The following is an 18,925-nucleotide window of genomic DNA, read 5'->3' as shown; positions in this document are numbered from 1 at the left end:
GAAGAGGGGGCGTTAACTGCAAAAACCCCAAGTAGGGGGTTTAAAACTCAAAACTCCTGGTAGGGGATTTTAAACTAAAAACCCCCGGTACGGGTTTTTAAACTCGAAAACCCCTAGTAGGGTTTTTTAAACTCAAACCCCCCCCCCATTGGTTGTGCTGGGGCAAGTGATGGTTTAGTATTAAAATCTCACCTAAAATAAACAAAATCAAAGCAAAAAAATCCTTCACTAAATTCCGATCCCCCCCCCCGGGGATTTTATTTCGGGGGGGGGGGGGCCAACCCCCCCCCTGGCTACGCCCATGTGTGTGACACATAACGCATTGACGCTGGTAGAGCTAAACAAATGAAGACAAGACCAGCACCGGGCACTGGATATACCATAAGGCATACAGTCATTAAATAAACCAATGTTAGATGTAAATAAATAATTTCATCAATTTTTAGTCTATCATCGTTTCATTTTGTGTTTGATTTTTAGCGGCCCCCGAAAGGGAAAAAGACGCTATTAGTTTTGTGCGAAATGTCTGTCCGTCTGACCGTCTGTCCGTCTGTCCGTCCGTCCCGTTTAGGTCTCGTAAACTAGAAAAGATATTGAAAATCCGACATCACAATATTTTAGACCATTCAAAGTTCTGATGCAACGGCTACTTTTTTTTTTTCTGAAAGCGAAAAATCTAATTTTTAAAATCAATTATGCAAGCAGTTTTTTTTAAAGAAAATGCTAATTAGTATGCATTATTAGTTAGACCTAATTTAAAACTAATAGTAATCTTGTGAACTTCATTTTCGTAACCTATTTTTTTTATTCCAAAGTTTTTTTTTTTTTTTTTTTTAGCATTCGAATAAGAGATTGGGCCTTTTCAAAACAATTACATTAATTACAAGACTTCAGTTAGGCCAGGAGAGGCGCTGTAGCTGAGCGGTAAAGCGCTTGGCTTCTGAACCGGGGGCCCCGGGTTCGAATCCTTGTGAAGACTGGGATTTTCAACTTCGGAATCCTTAGGCGCCTCTGAGTCCACCCAGCTCACATGGGTATCTGATATTATTTGGTGAAAAGCAAAGGCGGTTGGTCGTTGTGCTGGTTACATGACACCCTCGTTAACCGTAGGCCACAGAAACAGATGACCTTTACATCATCTGCCCTTACTTACTACTATGAATTTTTAAAATTTCTAATAATGTATATACACAGCTAAATACAGTTAAACTAGGTTGCTAATCACGCTTAGCTGTGACACCAAATGTACTGGTGAGCTAGATAAACTAATTGTTGCCATTTGATAATTCAAGAATGATTGTGCATGAAATTAAAACTATTATAAAAAAAAAGTACACTAGCAAAAAACTAGTTTCTTCTCTAACAAATGTTATATCGAACGATTTATAGAAATCTTCACTGTTGGATTAGTTTTAGTTTGATACAGGTATGGTGAGATGTATAAAAAAATTAATGAATCCACATGAGTGGGCAGGTCTGAGCACCAGTAAAACTAAAAATTGTATTTAACTGCAGCCCAATGAGGAGATAGTAATCAAACATTAAAAAAGCAGAAGGAAAAAAATGCCAAAACGAAACGTAAATTTATATATGAAACAAACCTCAACAAATTAAACATGAGAAATTGATAATGATAATTTATTATAATATGTATTATTTAATATTTAATTTGTATTTAGCCTTTATGCAAGAAATCCGTTTAGGGGCAAAATTCAAGTGACCAGTGTGCCCTAAGAATGTTTCCTCCCAACTACAGATTTCATAATTTTTCATAACATTTCTAAAAAAAAATAATTTTAAATCCTCTATATATTGTTAGTCAGTTACAAAGATATAAATAGTGAGAAGAAAGGCTAAATGTTGTTTCATATACAGGAATATAAACAGGACCTTTCCATTATGGTTGTCACTGCCGTCTCTTTGGTCTCTATTCTGGTCAGGCAAATCTTTAATCCAAATAGTGAATTGTTCTCTCGCTATTAGCTTGTCTGTACTACAGTAATATGTGGCTCCATGTTCGTATCGCTGTACTGTTTTGTGAATCTCAGATGTGTAAGACCTGACCACGCAGCCAGTTTCACTAATCCATTTTTTCCCAGCGTTAAATATAAATTCCTTTAGATAGACTTCATCCGATGACCGATTTGCGAATTTCCAAAATAATTTTAGGTCTGGTGGTCCCTGGACATATACAATAGAGTTCATAATATAGAAACAGAATTACTAAAATAATACGACAAACCTTAAAACCTTAAGTACCATAAACGAGATTATATATAATTATATGGATATATACATATATATACTTGCTTTTGTTCGCCTTTATAATTCAATATTTAAATCTATTCTATATTTGTAACATACAACTGACTGATTCATTGATCAAGAGATCTCTTAAACTGTCGTACAGATCCTCTTCAAATTTCGTGCACAGGTCCCTTTTACCTCCTAGACTCACCTAGAACGGTTTTTTGACAGAATCGCAGTCTGACAGCCACTATTCACGAAAAATCACAAGCTCTTTTAAGCCTTTGTATTTTATTTTCAGTATTTCCTTAAAAAGCCTCAGTTTTGTGTGTGTGTTTGATTGGAGAAAGAGCACTCTAGAGAAAATGTTGTGTGTGTATGTGTTTGAGTGGAGAAAGAGCACTCTAGAGAAAATGTGTGTGTGTTTGATTGGAGAAAGAGCACTCTAGAGAAAATGTTGTGTGTGTATGTGTTTGATTGGAGAAAGAGCACTCTAGAGAAAATGTTGTGTGTGTGTGTGTTTGATTGGAGAAAGAGCACTCTAGAGAAAATGTTGTGTGTGTGTGTGTGTTTGATTGGAGAAAGAGCACTCTAGAGAAAATGTTGTGTGTGTATGTGTTTGATTGGAGAAAGAGCACTCTAGAGAAAATGTTGTGTGTGTGTGTGTTTGATTGGAGAAAGAGCACTCTAGAGAAAATGTTGTGTGTGTGTGTGTTTGATTGGAGAAAGAGCACTCTAGAGAAAATGTTGTGTGTGTGTGTGTTTGATTGGAGAAAGAGCACTCTAGAGAAAATGTTGTGTGTGTGTGTGTTTGATTGGAGAAAGAGCACTCTAGAGAAAATGTTGTGTTTGGGTGGAGAAAGAGCACTCTAGAGAAAATGTTGTGTGTGTATGTGTTTGAGTGGAGAAAGAGCACTCTAGAGAAAATGTTGTGTGTGTGTGTGTTTGATTGGAGAAAGAGCACTCTAGAGAAAATGTTTTGTGTGTGTGTGTTTGATTGGAGAAAGAGCACTCTAGAGAAAATGTTGTGTGTGTGTGTGTTTGATTGGAGAAAGAGCACTCTAGAGAAAATGTTGTGTGTGTGTGTGTTTGATTGGAGAAAGAGCACTCTAGAGAAAATGTTGTGTTTGGGTGGAGAAAGAGCACTCTAGAGAAAATGTTGTGTGTGTATGTGTTTGAGTGGAGAAAGAGCACTCTAGAGAAAATGTTGTGTGTGTGTGTGTTTGATTGGAGAAAGAGCACTCTAGAGAAAATGTTTTGTGTGTATGTGTTTGATTGGAGAAAGAGCACTCTAGAGAAAATGTTGTGTGTGTGTGTGTTTGATTGGAGAAAGAGCACTCTAGAGAAAATGTTGTGTGTGTGTTTGAGTATAGAAATAGCACTCTAGAGAAAATGTTGTGTGTGTGTTTGAGTATAGAAATAGCACTCTAGAGAAAATGTTGTATGCAATCAGAAAATGTGTGTTAAAAGCAATCAAAAGTAGAGGATGGGTGTAGTTTCTCTCCCTCCCCTTCCCATTTTCCAGATCTCATCACCACCGTATCAAAATGTTACTCACTGTGATATTGCAGGTCAATGTAACATTTAGTCCAAGTTCAATTTTCGCTGAGCGCTTGCCAGTTTCATTATTCGGTTCCAAATTCAAGTCAATGATTGTCGGAGCTGTAACAATAAGTATTATATAAGTTGATATATTACAAATATTTTAAACTAGCCGAATATGACTCGCGGCCTCGGGTCGGGTTTATTCGAGTTATCTAAACGTTCCAGTCTTTAATAGAGACAGATTAATTAGTCGTTTTCTTTATTTTAGAGTCCGCCGGTTGTGGTAGGACATAAAAAATACACAAAGGTCTCTGCAATAACCTATGGAACTTTATACCAAGTTTTTATTAAGATTGGTCAAAAAGGTTTTGGATTTGTATTCGAGACATACAAACATACATACTCTTTACTTTCTGCTTTATATTATAGATGAATATATTTAATTATATGTTCATGACAGGGCCGGACTTATATAATTGGAGGACTTAAGTGGCTGCATATTTTAGCTATGCCTAAGTCCAATCCTGAAGTTGATAAAGTAGAGATCTGTTTACTTTACATATCCATTTAAAAATGTTGAACACAGATACGCTGTCCAAATGAAATTCGATTATTGACATACATAAATTGCTTCATTTTAAAATGTCACGACTTATTTCAAAAACTTTGTTTTGTCTCCCACATCACAGTACTATGTAGCTAAAGGGGACCTACGGACAGTGGGGGTCTCTTACTCCTGGCCTATTGAAGATACACTTCCCGTTGCTCAAAATTCTCAATGGTCATTGGTTCGACTCTATCGATGCACATAGAAATCCTCAGTGTGATATTAATGAACAATTCTAACCACTGTCTATTAAATATTTGTTCTTTAAGCATGTGACAAGTTATGCACAAACATTATTTGTTCTTCTTTCTTTTAAAGAAATTACTTTCAAATGTGTGTAGCTAATATAACCCTAGAACAGACAGACAGACACACACACACACACACACATATATATTTATATATATATATATATCGGAAAACAATGAATGCTCCCAGGTGAGTCACTGGTTTTAGTTTGTTCCAGGGACGGGGAAGAATCCGGTGTGACTTATTAAGACAAACCCGTAGCTGCAGAGTTCGCCACTGTTAGTGCATGTGTTTTAACTCATTTCAAGTATTTTGCAGTTGACAACTTATTGAATACTTTAGGGGAAGAAATAATGCCAGTATGTTTTGTTGAATATCTGCTTTACGATGCCAACATACACCCTACTTTGCCCATTTGATTGAGAGTATTTGTCTTGAAACCCCATCAGTAGCAAATTGATTGTACGTGTAACTTTAAAAGGCATATTGTCACTCCCTGTCTCTTCTGGTATGTCTGGCAAAAATAGCTTTCAGTGCCCCAATAACATATTCCGCTGTTTTGTTCTCAATTTGCTTTATTTGAGGGTATATCATAAAATAATCAAGCACTAGAAAGTGATCATTGTTCCGCCATTCAAACAAATCAGTTGAAACCTTTTCCATTGTTTGTCGTACAGCATGAGTTGTATTTTTTTCTTTCGCATTATTTCTTTTGAACTGTGCACAAGTTGAGCATTTCATTATTGTCGAAAAAATATCTTTCTACCATTCTGATCACAACACACGCTGTATTGCTTTTGATCTGTTTTTTTCAAAACTAAAATGACCCGTGTGCAACTTGTCGAGAATTTCTTTTCTCATACCTGAAGGAATTATAATTATGTTACAATAAAACATTATACCGTTCTCTTCGTGAATACCCAAAAAGAAGATCATTACTTCCAACAATGATCTACGTCCCGTAGCACCTACATCGATTCCAATGAAGTGCCTGGATAAAATGATTTTAAAACATCTATTGAAAGAAGTCGAAACACGCCTCGATCCGCACCAGTTCGATTACAAACCGTCAAGAAGTCCAGAAGATGCAATACTATTCATGCTGAATTGTCTATACCATCATCTTGATACTCAGAGACACTACGCCAGAGTATTATTCGTAGATTTTTCATCCGCATTCAATACCATCCAACCACATCGCATGATACAAAAACTTTCTGAATTGAACGTTAGCAAAAACATACAAGCTTGGATTCTAAACTTTCTCATCAAACGCCCACAATATGTAAAAGGGAACGGGCATGTGTCAGACACGAAAGAACTTAGCACTGGAGCGCCGCAGGGGTGCGTCCTGTCACCAGTATTGTATATATATACACAAATGACATTCAGAGCCTATCAGCTGACACTACCATCATAAAATTTGCTGACGACACAGCAATCATTGGCCTTATTGCAGGTGACGAAAATAACTTTCTCATTTTAAATGTTCAGAAAACTAAAGAAATGATTATTGACTTTAGCAAAAACAAAGACCATATTGCAGAAATTCAGATAAACAACCATACCATAGAACAAGTACAAGAATATAAATATCTAGGCACAACCATCAACAACAAACTGAAACACAGTGAACATTGTCAAAATCTATACACGAAAATTCACCAACGACTCGTCTTTCTCGGAAAGCTAAGAAAATTTAACATAGACAAAACAATAACCATGCTTTTCTAGAGACTTAAAATAAATAGACTAATTAAAAAAAAAGCATCGTATATCACTCAAGTACAGCTACCATCTCTTGAAGAGCTTTTCCAAGAAAGATGCATTTCCAAAACACTCACGATTTATAAAGACAACCTGCACCCATTAAACCACTGTTACATCACATCTCAACGAAATGGTCGCCTCCTTTCCATTAGGACTAAAACAGAAATATTTTAAAACTCCTTTATCCCCTTTTCGGTCAGAGTGTTACAAAATCAGCTGTCGTCATAGAGAAGTACATAGAAGTCAAATTCATAAAGCACTGGTTATGAGTGTGTGTGTACAGGGTCGCGCGAGGGTTGTGGCCGCCTGCGTGCAAAATTTTATAATGCCGCCCCCCCCCCTTTTTTTTCTAGAAAAAAAAATCATTAAGACTGTACCAAAAGCGATCTCTGATTTAATTCCCTTTTTGTAGATCATGTCTTTTTTTTCATATTCGCACCGTTGACGTATCCCTCAAGCCCTCTTTGACGTATCCCTCAAGCCCTCTTTGATGTATCCACCAAGCCCTCTTTGACATATCCCTCAAGCCCTCTTTGATGTATTATTTCCAATTTTAACTTTGGTTTTGTTTTTCTTCTACTGTGTCACAAAGTCCTTCTCCAGTTGCCTCAGGAATTTGGCGAAACCCCATAAAATGTTCATGTATTTCAACATAAGGCAACATATGGGTGTGACCATACATGGCAGAAAACATTCCTCAAAATACAAAAGCCATTTATGATGAATCTTTTTCAACGTTAGTAATTTTTGTATAATAATTATCACGATTGTATTTTGGAGAGACGTGCATTGTCTCCACAATCATCTGGCAGACGTGCATTGTCTCCACAATCATCTGGCAGACGTGCATTGTCTCCACAATCATCTGACAGACGTGCATTGTCTCCACAATCATCTGACAGACGTGCATTGTCTCCACAATCATCTGACAGACGTGCATTGTCTCCACAATCATCTGACAGACGTGCATTGTCTCCACAATCATCTGAGAGACGTGCATTGTCTCCACAATCATCTGACAGACGTGCATTGTCTCCACAATCATCTGATAGACGTGCATTGTCTCCACAATCATCTGACATACGTGCATTGTCTCCACAATCATCTGACAGACGTGCATTGTCTCCACAATCATCTGACAGACGTGCATTGTCTCCACAATCATCTGACAGACGTGCATTGTCTCCACAATCATCTGACATACGCGGATTCAGAAGTGCGTACAAATTTATCTAACACCAAACCAGGACAGAATGAAGCAACTCAGCGCTGAATACTTTTCTTACATTAATACAAAATAAATAATCCAAAATACCAGTTACTTATACAATGATTTGAAATAAAACAGAGTAAGGCAGTGTTTCTCAAACATTTCTGGGTGTGACCTATACATGACAAATGTTTAGAAGCTGGGGATCTAGTTTTCTAGTTTTCTTTCGTTGTAGTAAAAATAGAGTCGAGGGTCATATTAAATCTAATAATAAAGAGACAGCCCTGGTCAATAATTTATGCGAGGGACATTCTAGGTACGTATAGCGCACGGACGTCTGTAATGGGCGTGATCTTTTTAAGACCATGGTATACATTTGACAAGGTCCTGTTAGAAGATGAAACGAGGTCTTACTTAAGATATTCTAATTTTTAAAACATTGGTTATTATGTAATTTTAATAATATTCAGACATGGATTATTTAAAAAAAAATTAACCTTGGAATAATGATTTGGCCGCCCCCTAACTTCGGCAGCCTGCGTGCAATGCACACATTGCACAATAGGTAGCGGCGGCCCTGAGTGTGTATGTGTTTCGTGTGTGAATGTTGTTCGAATTTTTCATCAATATATTGTTTTTGTACAATAGTTACGCTGAGATTGTCAATTGTAGTCAAACTGAATTTTCATTAGATTGGATCAAAAAAATTTTATCTCATCTTATCTTATACTGTCTTTAATGACCAGTAAACCTTTACTGCTCCAAGCACTTGATTTTTTTAAACTTTGGCCATCCTTTTATGATATAATTGCTCAATACCTTTAGTTTTACATCAGATTCAGTCTTCTGTCAAATGCCTTTGAAAAATCTAATAAAATAGTGTCTGCATTTACGCAATATTATGTAAGCCTTTTGAAAAAAACACCCATAAGTCCTATTACTTAAGTTTCACTTGATGTAAATTTCCTAAAACCATGTTGATACGAAGTAAGGACATTTAAATTCATTTTACCTGAAGTTGTTAAGTTCACAACTGACATAGTACGTAACTCAGTCTCGTCCGCAACTGCCGTTATGCACTGATACGGGCCTGAATCTCGGCATTGAATGTCTGTTAGTGTTAGATTGAGACTTATTGTAGTCATATTCAAAGATTTTATCTCGTATTCAGCTGTCCATTTCTTGGATGGTGGAAAAAACTAGAAAAGAAAGTTGAACAGAACTGAAACATTATTGCAGATGATATAGGCCTGACTGATAAAATAACTTGTCAAATCTTTGAATGCAATATAGAGATTTAAATTTCGCTCTCTACATTTCCCTGGAGTTGGCAGACTGCTTTGATAATTTCTGAAGATGTATTGACTCTCCAGAAGTAAGCCTCCTTCTAGATTCGAGATGGTTTTGTTCAATTAACAAAGCTTAATAAACAATTGAATGTTAATACAAGATCATTAATACACAGAGTATTTATATCACTCCAGAGGGCCTTTAGCAAATCGTGTCCAAATTTGGCTGCGCAGATCAATCTTATCTTATCTTATATAATACAGACGTTACTTCAAAAAAGAAAATGATAACGCCCTACGCGTCAAGCATTCAGTCATGCATATTAACCAATGACCTAAATTTTGCCAAGTCCATGACAGTTTTTCATTTATTATAATACCTAGGTATTTTGCGTTTTTAGTCTGTGTTATTGGTTTGCCACGAATAAGATAAGTGGAATTAATTTGTTTTAGTTTTTTTGTTACTCTTAACAACTGACATTTTTCTGGGTGGAAAGACATGCTCCAATATGATTCCCATTTCTGTAATTCATCTCATTCTCTTTGTAAATTTACTGTATCTTGTGTTGTTTTTATTGTTCTATATATTATACAATCGTCTGCAAATAATCTGACTTTTGTTCCTGAACTAAAGCGATTTGGTAAATCGTTTATGTAAATTAAAAATAGTAGTGGACCTAAGTCTGTTCCTTGAGGTACACCTGATTTTACTGTTATTGGTGTTGATTAAGAGCCATTTATTATTACAGTTCGTTTTCTCCCTACCAGAAAATCTTTAATCCACGTATGCAATGGACCATCAATGCCAAAATACTTTGTTTTTAAGCAAACTATGGTAGTGTTTTTAACCTCACAAGTTCCGTTTTAATGAATCGTTAAATTACTAAAACGATATAAGTTTAATATTGTGAACATCTTTTTAAGATCTGTGTGTTTTGGTCAGGCATAGCCGGACCATAAAATGAAAAAAATTTAGTTGTTTCTTTAAAATAGTACATTATTTTAAACGAAACCCCCCCCCCCTCTATTAAGTCCAAAACTGAAGATAAGCGATTTCACTTACTTTGCTTAAATTGAATTCACCACTAGACTTTGATCGCTCTAACAGACACAGAGTTTCAGTTGTAGGTTTTACATTGACTAATTCTTCGTCAGATATGATATATGTTTCATGCGTCGTTCTTACAATGGATAAAGAAGTGAGAAACGTAGGGGGTGGAGGTGGCTGAATCACACTGGTCACTTCGCAAATAATGGTGGCTAACTTAGCAACACCACCTGGTGATTTGATCAACCTCCCGGATTGTCTTGTGTATATTGTGTTGTCTTGAACCGAGGCGACCTTGACATTACCTGTTTTATACATAGAACAAGAGAAACATAAAATAATTTTAAAACCAAGAATATTCAAAGTGTTATTGTATCAATTACTTTAGATCAGTCATGTAATAAAATTTAGAATAGAATTAAATAGAAAAATGTGACGGGGGCAGGGGGAAAAGAAAGGAATATCTGGGTGAATTTTACCGTAATCGCTTTTTAAAAGCATGTATAACTTTATAGTTATAAGTTGCAAGAATCAAATAGCCATTAGGCCTACTCTCTCTCTCTCTCTCTCTCTCTCTCTCTCTCTCTCATACAATTGTTGAATTGTTTGATAACATTTGGATTCATCTTATCTGTTCACAAAACGTATTTCAGCTCACTATGTCTGTCTGTCTCTTTATTAGTCTCGGAACAAACTGAACACTTGCACAATTATTCATTGGTATAGACAAGACATTAAAAACAAAAATATTAGCCAGTAATTTAATTGAATTACTGTTAATAACATTAGTGTTTGATATTATTACGGGAAATTAATTCTTCAGTATTCCAAGACAAGGCTAAATGATGATGGTTTCGTCCCTTTAGTTTATTGACAACGTCATTTCTCCCACACCCATTTTTTTATCAAGTTGAAACTTTAAAAAAAATATTTATTGAACTTAATAAAACATGAATCAATACAAATCATTAACCAATTAGTCAATTAACTAACGGTTATTATATTATTGATATTGATATCGATATCAATTAAATGGAACTTCTACTTTGTTGAGAGTTATAGTTGTAAGTGCGAAGTTATTTCCCTTAGATAAGCCTTAGTTAAAAAAATAATTATATTATTATTAGTTTGATGCATTCAGAAAAACTCATTTTTAGCATCCTACTGAAACAAATTATTTAAACATATTTATAAACTCAATACTTGTAATGAAGCTAGAAATACTAAGTCAATTATTGGGCTCCTACAACGAAGAACGAAGTTATCATAATAAATCTCATTTCTGTTGAGACATTTCCATCCACATTCGCTTTGGTGGTAGAACCAGCCATTTTTCGTTTGGTACTTTTTAAAATCCCAATGCTTATTCGTGGTCCATAACTTTTTTTTTGTCACCTCTATCTTCACATAGTACTGTATTCCCAGTAGTAAAGATTGATGTCCACTGCTTCGACCTGCGATTCAGATATCGCGCCTAGAAGAACTATTTTAACTAAAAGTAGAAGGAGTCATCATCATCATCATCAAACTCCATTTGAGTAGGGGCTTGTGAGGCTCAAATCCTCTCTTGCAAAAGCCCTGGACAGAAACCCTGCTGTCTTGCGCAGTGCAAAAATGTCGCCATACAGGTCGAGAATTTTGGGTTTCCCAGACCTGTCGAGACGGAGATCAGCAAGTCTGGGGCAGTCAAACAGATTATGAGACACGGTTTCCTCTTCTTCCCCGCAGCGGGGGCACCGTGAATCGAAATTTGGCCATAGCCTTGAGAAATATGAGCGAAAAGGACAATGGCCTGTCCTGCACTGGGCTATAATAGTTTGTTCAGGCCTGGACAGCCTCCACCACGGGGAAGTGCGGTCAGGGCACCTCATGTGCCTCCAGACTCCACTGGATTTTTGTCCCACTCAAGGCGACCGACTGGTGCCTAAGCTAGTAAGCTATACCCGAAAATGAGAAATGCCCCTGGAGACCACTCTGAGAGAACATCAGGAGCTGGTGACCCTTAGGCAACTTGCGGGGCAAATGCTTCAAACTGGCACAAACTGCGACTCTACTGATTCCAGACTGCATCGAATTTGTCGCTCCTTTTGTACAATTTGTGAGAGGAGGGCGATGCTGTGTGGGCTATTTCGTTCCAACAAAAAAATTTTATCTCGTAATTCAAAATCCTGAAATTATATCCTGGAGAGGAAACTTCGCATTCGTTGTTGGCAAAACATGGAAAGTGGCAGTTACTGGTGATAGGTTACTGGTGATAGGTTACTGGTGATAAGTTACTGGTGATAAGTTACTGGTGATAAGCTATATTGTTTATGACGTACATCACAGCCCCAAGGGTCACTTTCGTAGGTAGAAGGGATTCTAGGATTGCACTAGACCAGGGGTCACTTTCGTATGTAGGAGGGATTCTAGGATTGCACTAGACCAGGGGTCACTTTCGTAGGTAGGAGGGATTCTAGGATTGCACTTGACCAGGGGTCACATTCGTAGGTAGGAAGGATTCTAGGATTGCACTAGACCAGGGGTCACTTTCGTAGGTAGGAGGGATTCTGGGATTCCACTAGACCAGGGGTCACTTTCGTATGTAGGAGGGATTCTAGGATTGCACTAGACCAGGGGTCACTTTCGTAGGTAGGAGGGATTCTAGGATTGCACTTGACCAGGGGTCACATTCGAAGGTAGGAAGGATTCTAGGATTGCATTAGACCAGGGGTCACTTTCGTAGGTAGGAGGGATTCTAGGATTGCACTAGACCAGGGGTCACTTTCGTAGGTAGGAGGGATTCTGGGACTCCACTAGACATAAGCTGGGAAGCCTTTGTCAAAATAATGTTGACCTGTTTTCTATGGTCATTTCATAAGAATAGTACAAGACCCAAAAGAAGCAATGAATCATCTAACATGAAGGACAACAAAGAGAAGCTCCACGCTTAGACTGGGCACCTGAAATGTACGAATATTGCAAACATGGATCACTGATATATATGTATAGATATGACCTCCTTCAGTCGTGAAGCGATATTGGTCATCTCATGTATGACGAGATGAATGCCTGGACATAAGCTGTGGTCCGAACGAAGCCGCCTACACACCAGTCTCCCCTCCCCACGCAGCTAATGTATCCAAAAGGAACGGCAAGTGCCGATACAGTTGTGGGTGCAGCGGCGTCACATGCTCTGCCAGGTTGTAGTAATTGGTGCTGATAACGTCCTATGGGTCACCGTCCCGTTATTTTTCCTCAGGGTTGTATAGCTGCAAGGCAGCAGAGGTTTGAATTCAGAGTTTTTCCTTCTCCTAGGTGGGTAGCCAGCAACTGCTAACGAGCCCCTCCTGCCTGAAGGTTACTGGTCTTGGCGCACCTTTTACTTCCCTTTACCCTTCTTCTGCTAGTGAAAACCTTTCCTGAGCCAAAAGTGAAGGCCAGAAGTTGGACTGGTTGTTAGGGGTTATTCGAGACGCACGACATTAGGAAACATGTTTTAGGTAGTGGAGTGCTTTTATTCATTACCACTTCCGGCCATAACAAACTCAGTGATAAGTAACCGGATATAAGAGATGCTAGAAAATTAAAATTGCATTAAGAAATGATGAATTGTCCAGGCTTAATGTAGACATAATTGTACTTTATGTATTTTACAAAATTCGCGACGCACAGACGTCAGTGAACTAGGCGAATGTTTTGCAAATAAGAACAAACTTGTGAAGAAAGTCAATATATTTCAGGAAAAAAAAATTCTTACCTATTATATTGAGTAGGATTATTCCACGTAGACCCATGGTAACTTAAAGACACACTTACTTTCTAACAAGCAAATCTTCTGCTCTTGAGGCTTAATAGAACAAAGGAATTATTTAGATAAATTATATTGCATGTCTAGACTCATTTTTTTTTTATTCATTAGATATCATGGGCGTAGCAAGGATTTTTTTCGGGGGGGGGGGTGTTTGGGGGATTTTTTAATCCCCCCCCCCGGCTAAAAATAAATTGTGTGTTTGTGTGTGTATATATAATTAATGTTTATTACATTCTGACCCTTCATTCTTTTGGAAGAATTTTATTGTACCCGAGAATATGTTTTTCCTGGAGTTAGTGGGGAAATTATAGACTTTGCTTTCTGGCGGGTCTGGGGGAGCGCTGTGTGCCAAGAACTATTTCCGGTATTGAAAGCCAGCAAAATACATATTCTGAGGTATCTACATGCATTATCCAACAAAAATATATTTGTCTGTGTACACACACACACATAATTAATCGGAAGACGTTTCTTGTATCCTACAATAGGCTCTTCTTGGAGTAAGTGGAACAATTGTAGACTCTCCGCTTTTGACAGCAAGGGGGTCAGGGGGAGCGCCGTAAGCTCCCCCAGCGCGGTGCGAAGTACCGCCGCCAAGCACTATTTCCGGTATTAAAAGCCAACAAAATAAATATTTTTAGGTATCTACATGCATTATCCTGCTATTAAAAAGTTTTATTTATGTCCTATTCTTACTAACTTAGATTCTCCCGCGTCGTTCGGCGCATTGGGCGGAAAGCTGTTTTTACAAAAATCTATCACTGGCAATGTTTGAAGCCTCTTCCCACTGTCAATGAACGTTGAATGGTGTAATACTGGGTTCTTACTTCCTGAAGTACTCTAGACACGTGACAGGACAAACAGTATACGACTGACTCAAGTCCGTTCAGCAGACAACATGAAGTTTATTTTACTATAATAATAATATACTGCACTCCTTGTTAGTGCTACATTAAGTCAAGAAATAATAACAATCCTATCCGCATAACAGCGGTATCAAAAGTATCAATCATGTCTGTCAGTCACAAATCACGTCCGCATCTCAGCGGGTAACAATAAGAACAATTACTACTAGTGACTCTGGAGCTTCAACTATAGATATCCATTGAAATACGAATAATACCTTAATATCCAATAAGCACATAATGAAATCAACTCTCAAGTATAATTAATCGACAATCACTAGCCCATCGACTTTCATGCTATATACATATATATATACACCAGTCCAGGAAGAAACGTCCAACCTTCCTGGACCGGGAGCAAAACCTTACTGACTTGACTTGACTGAACTCAAAGTCAACTTTATTCATTCTACTTCCTGTTTTCTACATCAGGAATTCCACGTGTCTTTTAAACTTTTAACATGACGTGAACTTTAGATCATGCAATGTCAACTAAGACTGTGACACCCACCTTCTCCTTCTACACCAGCAGCCCATCTCTTGATTTCAAGCTTGGCTATTTTGTTGCAAACTATACTAGATCTAGGAGGCTCGTGGGCTGAGCGGTAAAGCGGCGGTCCGAGGTTCGAATACTGGTGAAGACTGGGATTTTTAATTTCGAAATCATTGGGCGCCTCTTAAGTTCTAATCGGTACCTGACATTAGTTGTGGAAAAGTAAAGTCGGTTGATCATTGTGCTGGACACGTGACACCCTCATTAACCGTTGCCACAAAAACAGATGACCTTTCCGTCATTTGCCGTTTAGAAGGTCTGAAAGAGGAACTATTTTTTAATTTTTTTTTTAAAGAAACCTCACAATTTGCGCTATTCCATTTTAGCTATGTCGTCATTGGAATCATTAGCCCTATTTTTACTCTTTTTTTTGGGCTTTATATGCCTCTTTTTGGGCCCTCTGATCAAGAATCTTTTGTGGGCTTTTCATTTTATTTTATTTTTTTGGCTTCAATGTTCGCCCACAATATTCTAGATCTAGATCTAGTTCACTCAAATGACTCACTAGGTTTACTATCATATTATCATGTTATCAATTCTTTTGATAAAATACAACGAATCGAAAACCCAGGCTTAAGAACAGCCTTCCTCCACACACATATAAGAAAGTATATGTAAATATTAAATCTATAACTTACCAGAGAACGGGCAAAAAAAAAACTTCTGCCCCAAAGAGCCCACATAGCGTTAAAAACATTGCACAGTTTTAACACGGAAGAAAGGAATCTAAACAATGCGAAAATCAAATAGCGATGCCAATGTGTGTAGATGTGCACACCACAATATTATTAACTATTTAATAATGTTATCATCTATCTATGGGTAGCTTCAAAGATATTGCTTGGCGATACGGGAATTCTATTTTGGTGAGCTAAAAGGTGGTCGACGTAACAGAGGCGCCCTACCGAAAGGCTTCAAAGACCAGCTTAGGCGTCAACTTTCCTTGCCTGACATAGAAGAGAGCACCTGGCTGCATGCGGCGTTGGAACGAGACAGCTGGAGGTCACTCACGAAGGCCGCGGGATACACATTTGAGACCAAAAGAAAATCTGCTGCCGAGGACAAACGCAGACGGCTAAAAGAAAATCTAAATCGACCACCTGCGGACAATGGTCATGCTTGCACTGGATGTGGCAAAATATGTAGGTCACAACTGGGGCTGCGCAGCCACGGGAAATACTGTATTCCTCAGTAATCTTCGGACTCGAAGACAAGCCTTATTATCTGTTTTTCCAATTCTTTTTATTTTTAGACTAAAGGCTTTGCATAAAGCTAACACAAAGCGTAATATAAAAATAATATAAAAAGTTACCATATGTTTAAAAACAATAAAAAAAATTATAAAGTTAGTTTTCAGAGCAGGGATCAGTGGCGTAGCGAGGATGTGGTCTGAATTCAAAAGTTTCCCCTTGCCCAAACTTAAGGGGTCCCCAATCGAATTTCCTTTTTTTTTTTACTATCCACATTAACAAGTCAAAATGCCTTTAAAATTTTTTTTTCTAATAATAATATATTAATAATCTTTATTGTCCGTATGGACATTTTTCTTACAATTTGTGCATTACACCAAACAAAAAACATTATAACTATAAGAAACATATTACAATTCTTTGTAAACTAAACACAGTGGCGTAACATCCATGTCGCGAAGGAGTTTAATGAACCCGGGCCTACAACTATTAGGGGCTCAAAGCCTGGCAAGTGGGAGTTTCATTGCGTTTAGTCTCGTGGTCAATCTGGGCCCACCCGAGCCGATTAAAACTACCAGGCCATTGGTAAACTGGCCCACGAGACTAAACATGTTTCACTTTGAGAAACATTTGGAGGTTGGCTTGTAATATACCAATGTACTTTATTCATTCTGTCACAGTCTTAGTTGACATTTCATGATCTAAAGTTCACGTCATGTTAAGAGTTTAAAAGACACGTGGAATTCCTGATGTAGAAAACAGGAAGTAGAATGAATAAAGTTAGACTTAGAGATCAGTCAGTGTCAAGCAGACAAGTGAAGTCAAGTTAGAAGTCAAGTGTTATCCTTTGGACCGTGTGGTCAAGTGATTTTTAGTCCGCAACAGACAGTAGCGACTTAGAAAAGTCTGTAGTAATTTCAGTTAGAAAGTAACTTGTGGGCAGTTGTTGCCAGTGGTCTTTTGAGACATGTATTAGTTAATCTATATTTCTACACAGTGTTACCCGCTGAGATGCGGACGTGATTTGTAACTAACATATATTGGATACTTTTGATACCGCTGTTATGCGGATAGGATTGTTTATTATTTCTTGACTTGTAGCACTAACAAGGAGTGCAGTGTATTATTATTATCATTGTAGTAAAATAAACTTCATGTTTGTCTGCTGAAACGGACTTAGGTCAGTTTATACTATTTGTCTTGTCACGTGTCAAGAGCACCTCAGGAAGCAAGAACTCAGTATTACACGACATTCGCATTTTGCGACCTTACACCATTAAACCTGTCATTGACATTTTTGGTAGCCAGTATGTTGTGTTCTAGACACGCACGGACTCAAAACTCAAACACCACTCAAGCGAAACCATTCACAAGTATTCAAGTAGATCATCATTGAACTAACCTGAGCCTGCACTTTCTCACCGGTTGACCTGACCCGTATTTACTAGAGTCCACTTTATCATTGACCAATTCGAACTTAACATCAATAGCTTGTATATTTTAAACCTGGTCAATGCCTATTTCTCCACTATTGTCGACAACTTGAGAAACTTCAAAGCTTCCTATTCACACCAAAAACTACTTAATGTTGACGCTCAATAACATGTGAACAATTTCGAGATCAAAATTTTTAGCCCAAAGTTATTCGTAAAACTCAGAACCAAACACAGATACAAGAAAACAATTTTATATATGAACATGATCAAAAGTATATAGTTGGAAATGATATGGGATTTAAATTTAAAGACGTTTGTTGCGCTTAGTTAGAATTTATAAACGATTTGAGGAAAGCCCAGCAAATTCATTATGTCTTTTTAACGATAATTGGCATGTTTATCCTGATCATTATGTGACATTACTTAGACTTACGTCCTTCCGCGCCGTTCGGCGCATTGGGCGGCAAGCTGTTTCCACAAGGATCTGTCATTAGCAATGTCAGAAGCCTCCTCCCACCTGGTGTCCACTGTTCTGAGGTCCTCCATGAAGGTGTGGCGCCAAGTAATACGAGGTGTGATATTTTAAATTATTTAAAACTGCTAAGAATATTCAGATATTTTTTATCAGCACCGGTATATTTTAAAATAAAAAATAAAAATTTTCTATACAAATATTTAGATGTGATTAATTAAATAATATACCGATGCATTGAGTGCATTGGCAGATGCGGGTGAGCAGCTTGCTTAGTACCAAGCACCCAGTGTTGCCGGGCAAGTTGTGGCGGGATAGCACTTTATGGATCGAGGGCTGCTCGGCTTAAGGCAGGCAGTAGCTATCCAGTGACGCTGAAAAGCCCCTCCTACCATCAAGAGTGGTCCCTGGCGTTCCAGCTTACGCCAATTAGCTAGGAACTGGTCGCCCACTTTTACGGTATACTGATGTATGCAAACGCGACATGAAGATCTTCAAAATCGACACTAGCAGCTGGGAAAAAAGTGGCATTAGATAAATTCACATTGGAGAGCGAGCATAAAGGGTCTCGGATTGCAGATGCTATACACAACAGAACCAGAAAAAAAAAG

At 37.8% G+C, this 18,925-nt stretch overlaps 1 protein-coding gene across 1 annotated transcript; it reads right to left on the bottom strand.

Moving 5' to 3' along the window:
* Nucleotides 1–1,615: 1,615 nt before the first annotated feature.
* On the bottom strand, nt 1,616–15,990 carry LOC106074137 (uncharacterized). Its single transcript, XM_013234866.2, has 6 exons — nt 15,855–15,990; nt 13,705–13,794; nt 9,981–10,270; nt 8,641–8,827; nt 3,806–3,909; nt 1,616–2,181 (listed from the first exon to the last, which is right to left on the bottom strand). Exons 2-6 carry the CDS (start codon nt 13,739–13,741, stop codon nt 1,816–1,818), a joined length of 984 nt encoding a protein of 327 aa, XP_013090320.2. The 5' UTR covers nt 13,742–13,794; nt 15,855–15,990; the 3' UTR covers nt 1,616–1,815.
* Nucleotides 15,991–18,925: the final 2,935 nt, after the last annotated feature.

Source organism: Biomphalaria glabrata, chromosome 8 (assembly GCF_947242115.1).
Source record: "Biomphalaria glabrata chromosome 8, xgBioGlab47.1, whole genome shotgun sequence".
Taxonomy (NCBI): Eukaryota; Metazoa; Mollusca; class Gastropoda; family Planorbidae; genus Biomphalaria; species Biomphalaria glabrata.
The sequence above is the reverse complement of the archived record's forward strand: the minus strand, read 5'-3'. Positions and strand labels throughout refer to the sequence as shown.

Bases quoted from the DNA above. Each gene is read 5' to 3' on its own strand.
- LOC106074137 (XM_013234866.2), bottom strand. From the start codon at position 13,741: ATGGGTCTACGTGGAATAATCCTACTCAATATAATAG. The intron at 10,271-13,704 runs GTAAGAATTTTT...TGTATAAAACAG, and splicing joins AATCCTACTCAATATAATAG to GTAATGTCAAGGTCGCCTCG. The intron at 2,182-3,805 runs GTGAGTAACATT...GTATATGTCCAG, and splicing joins CATTGACCTGCAATATCACA to GGACCACCAGACCTAAAATT.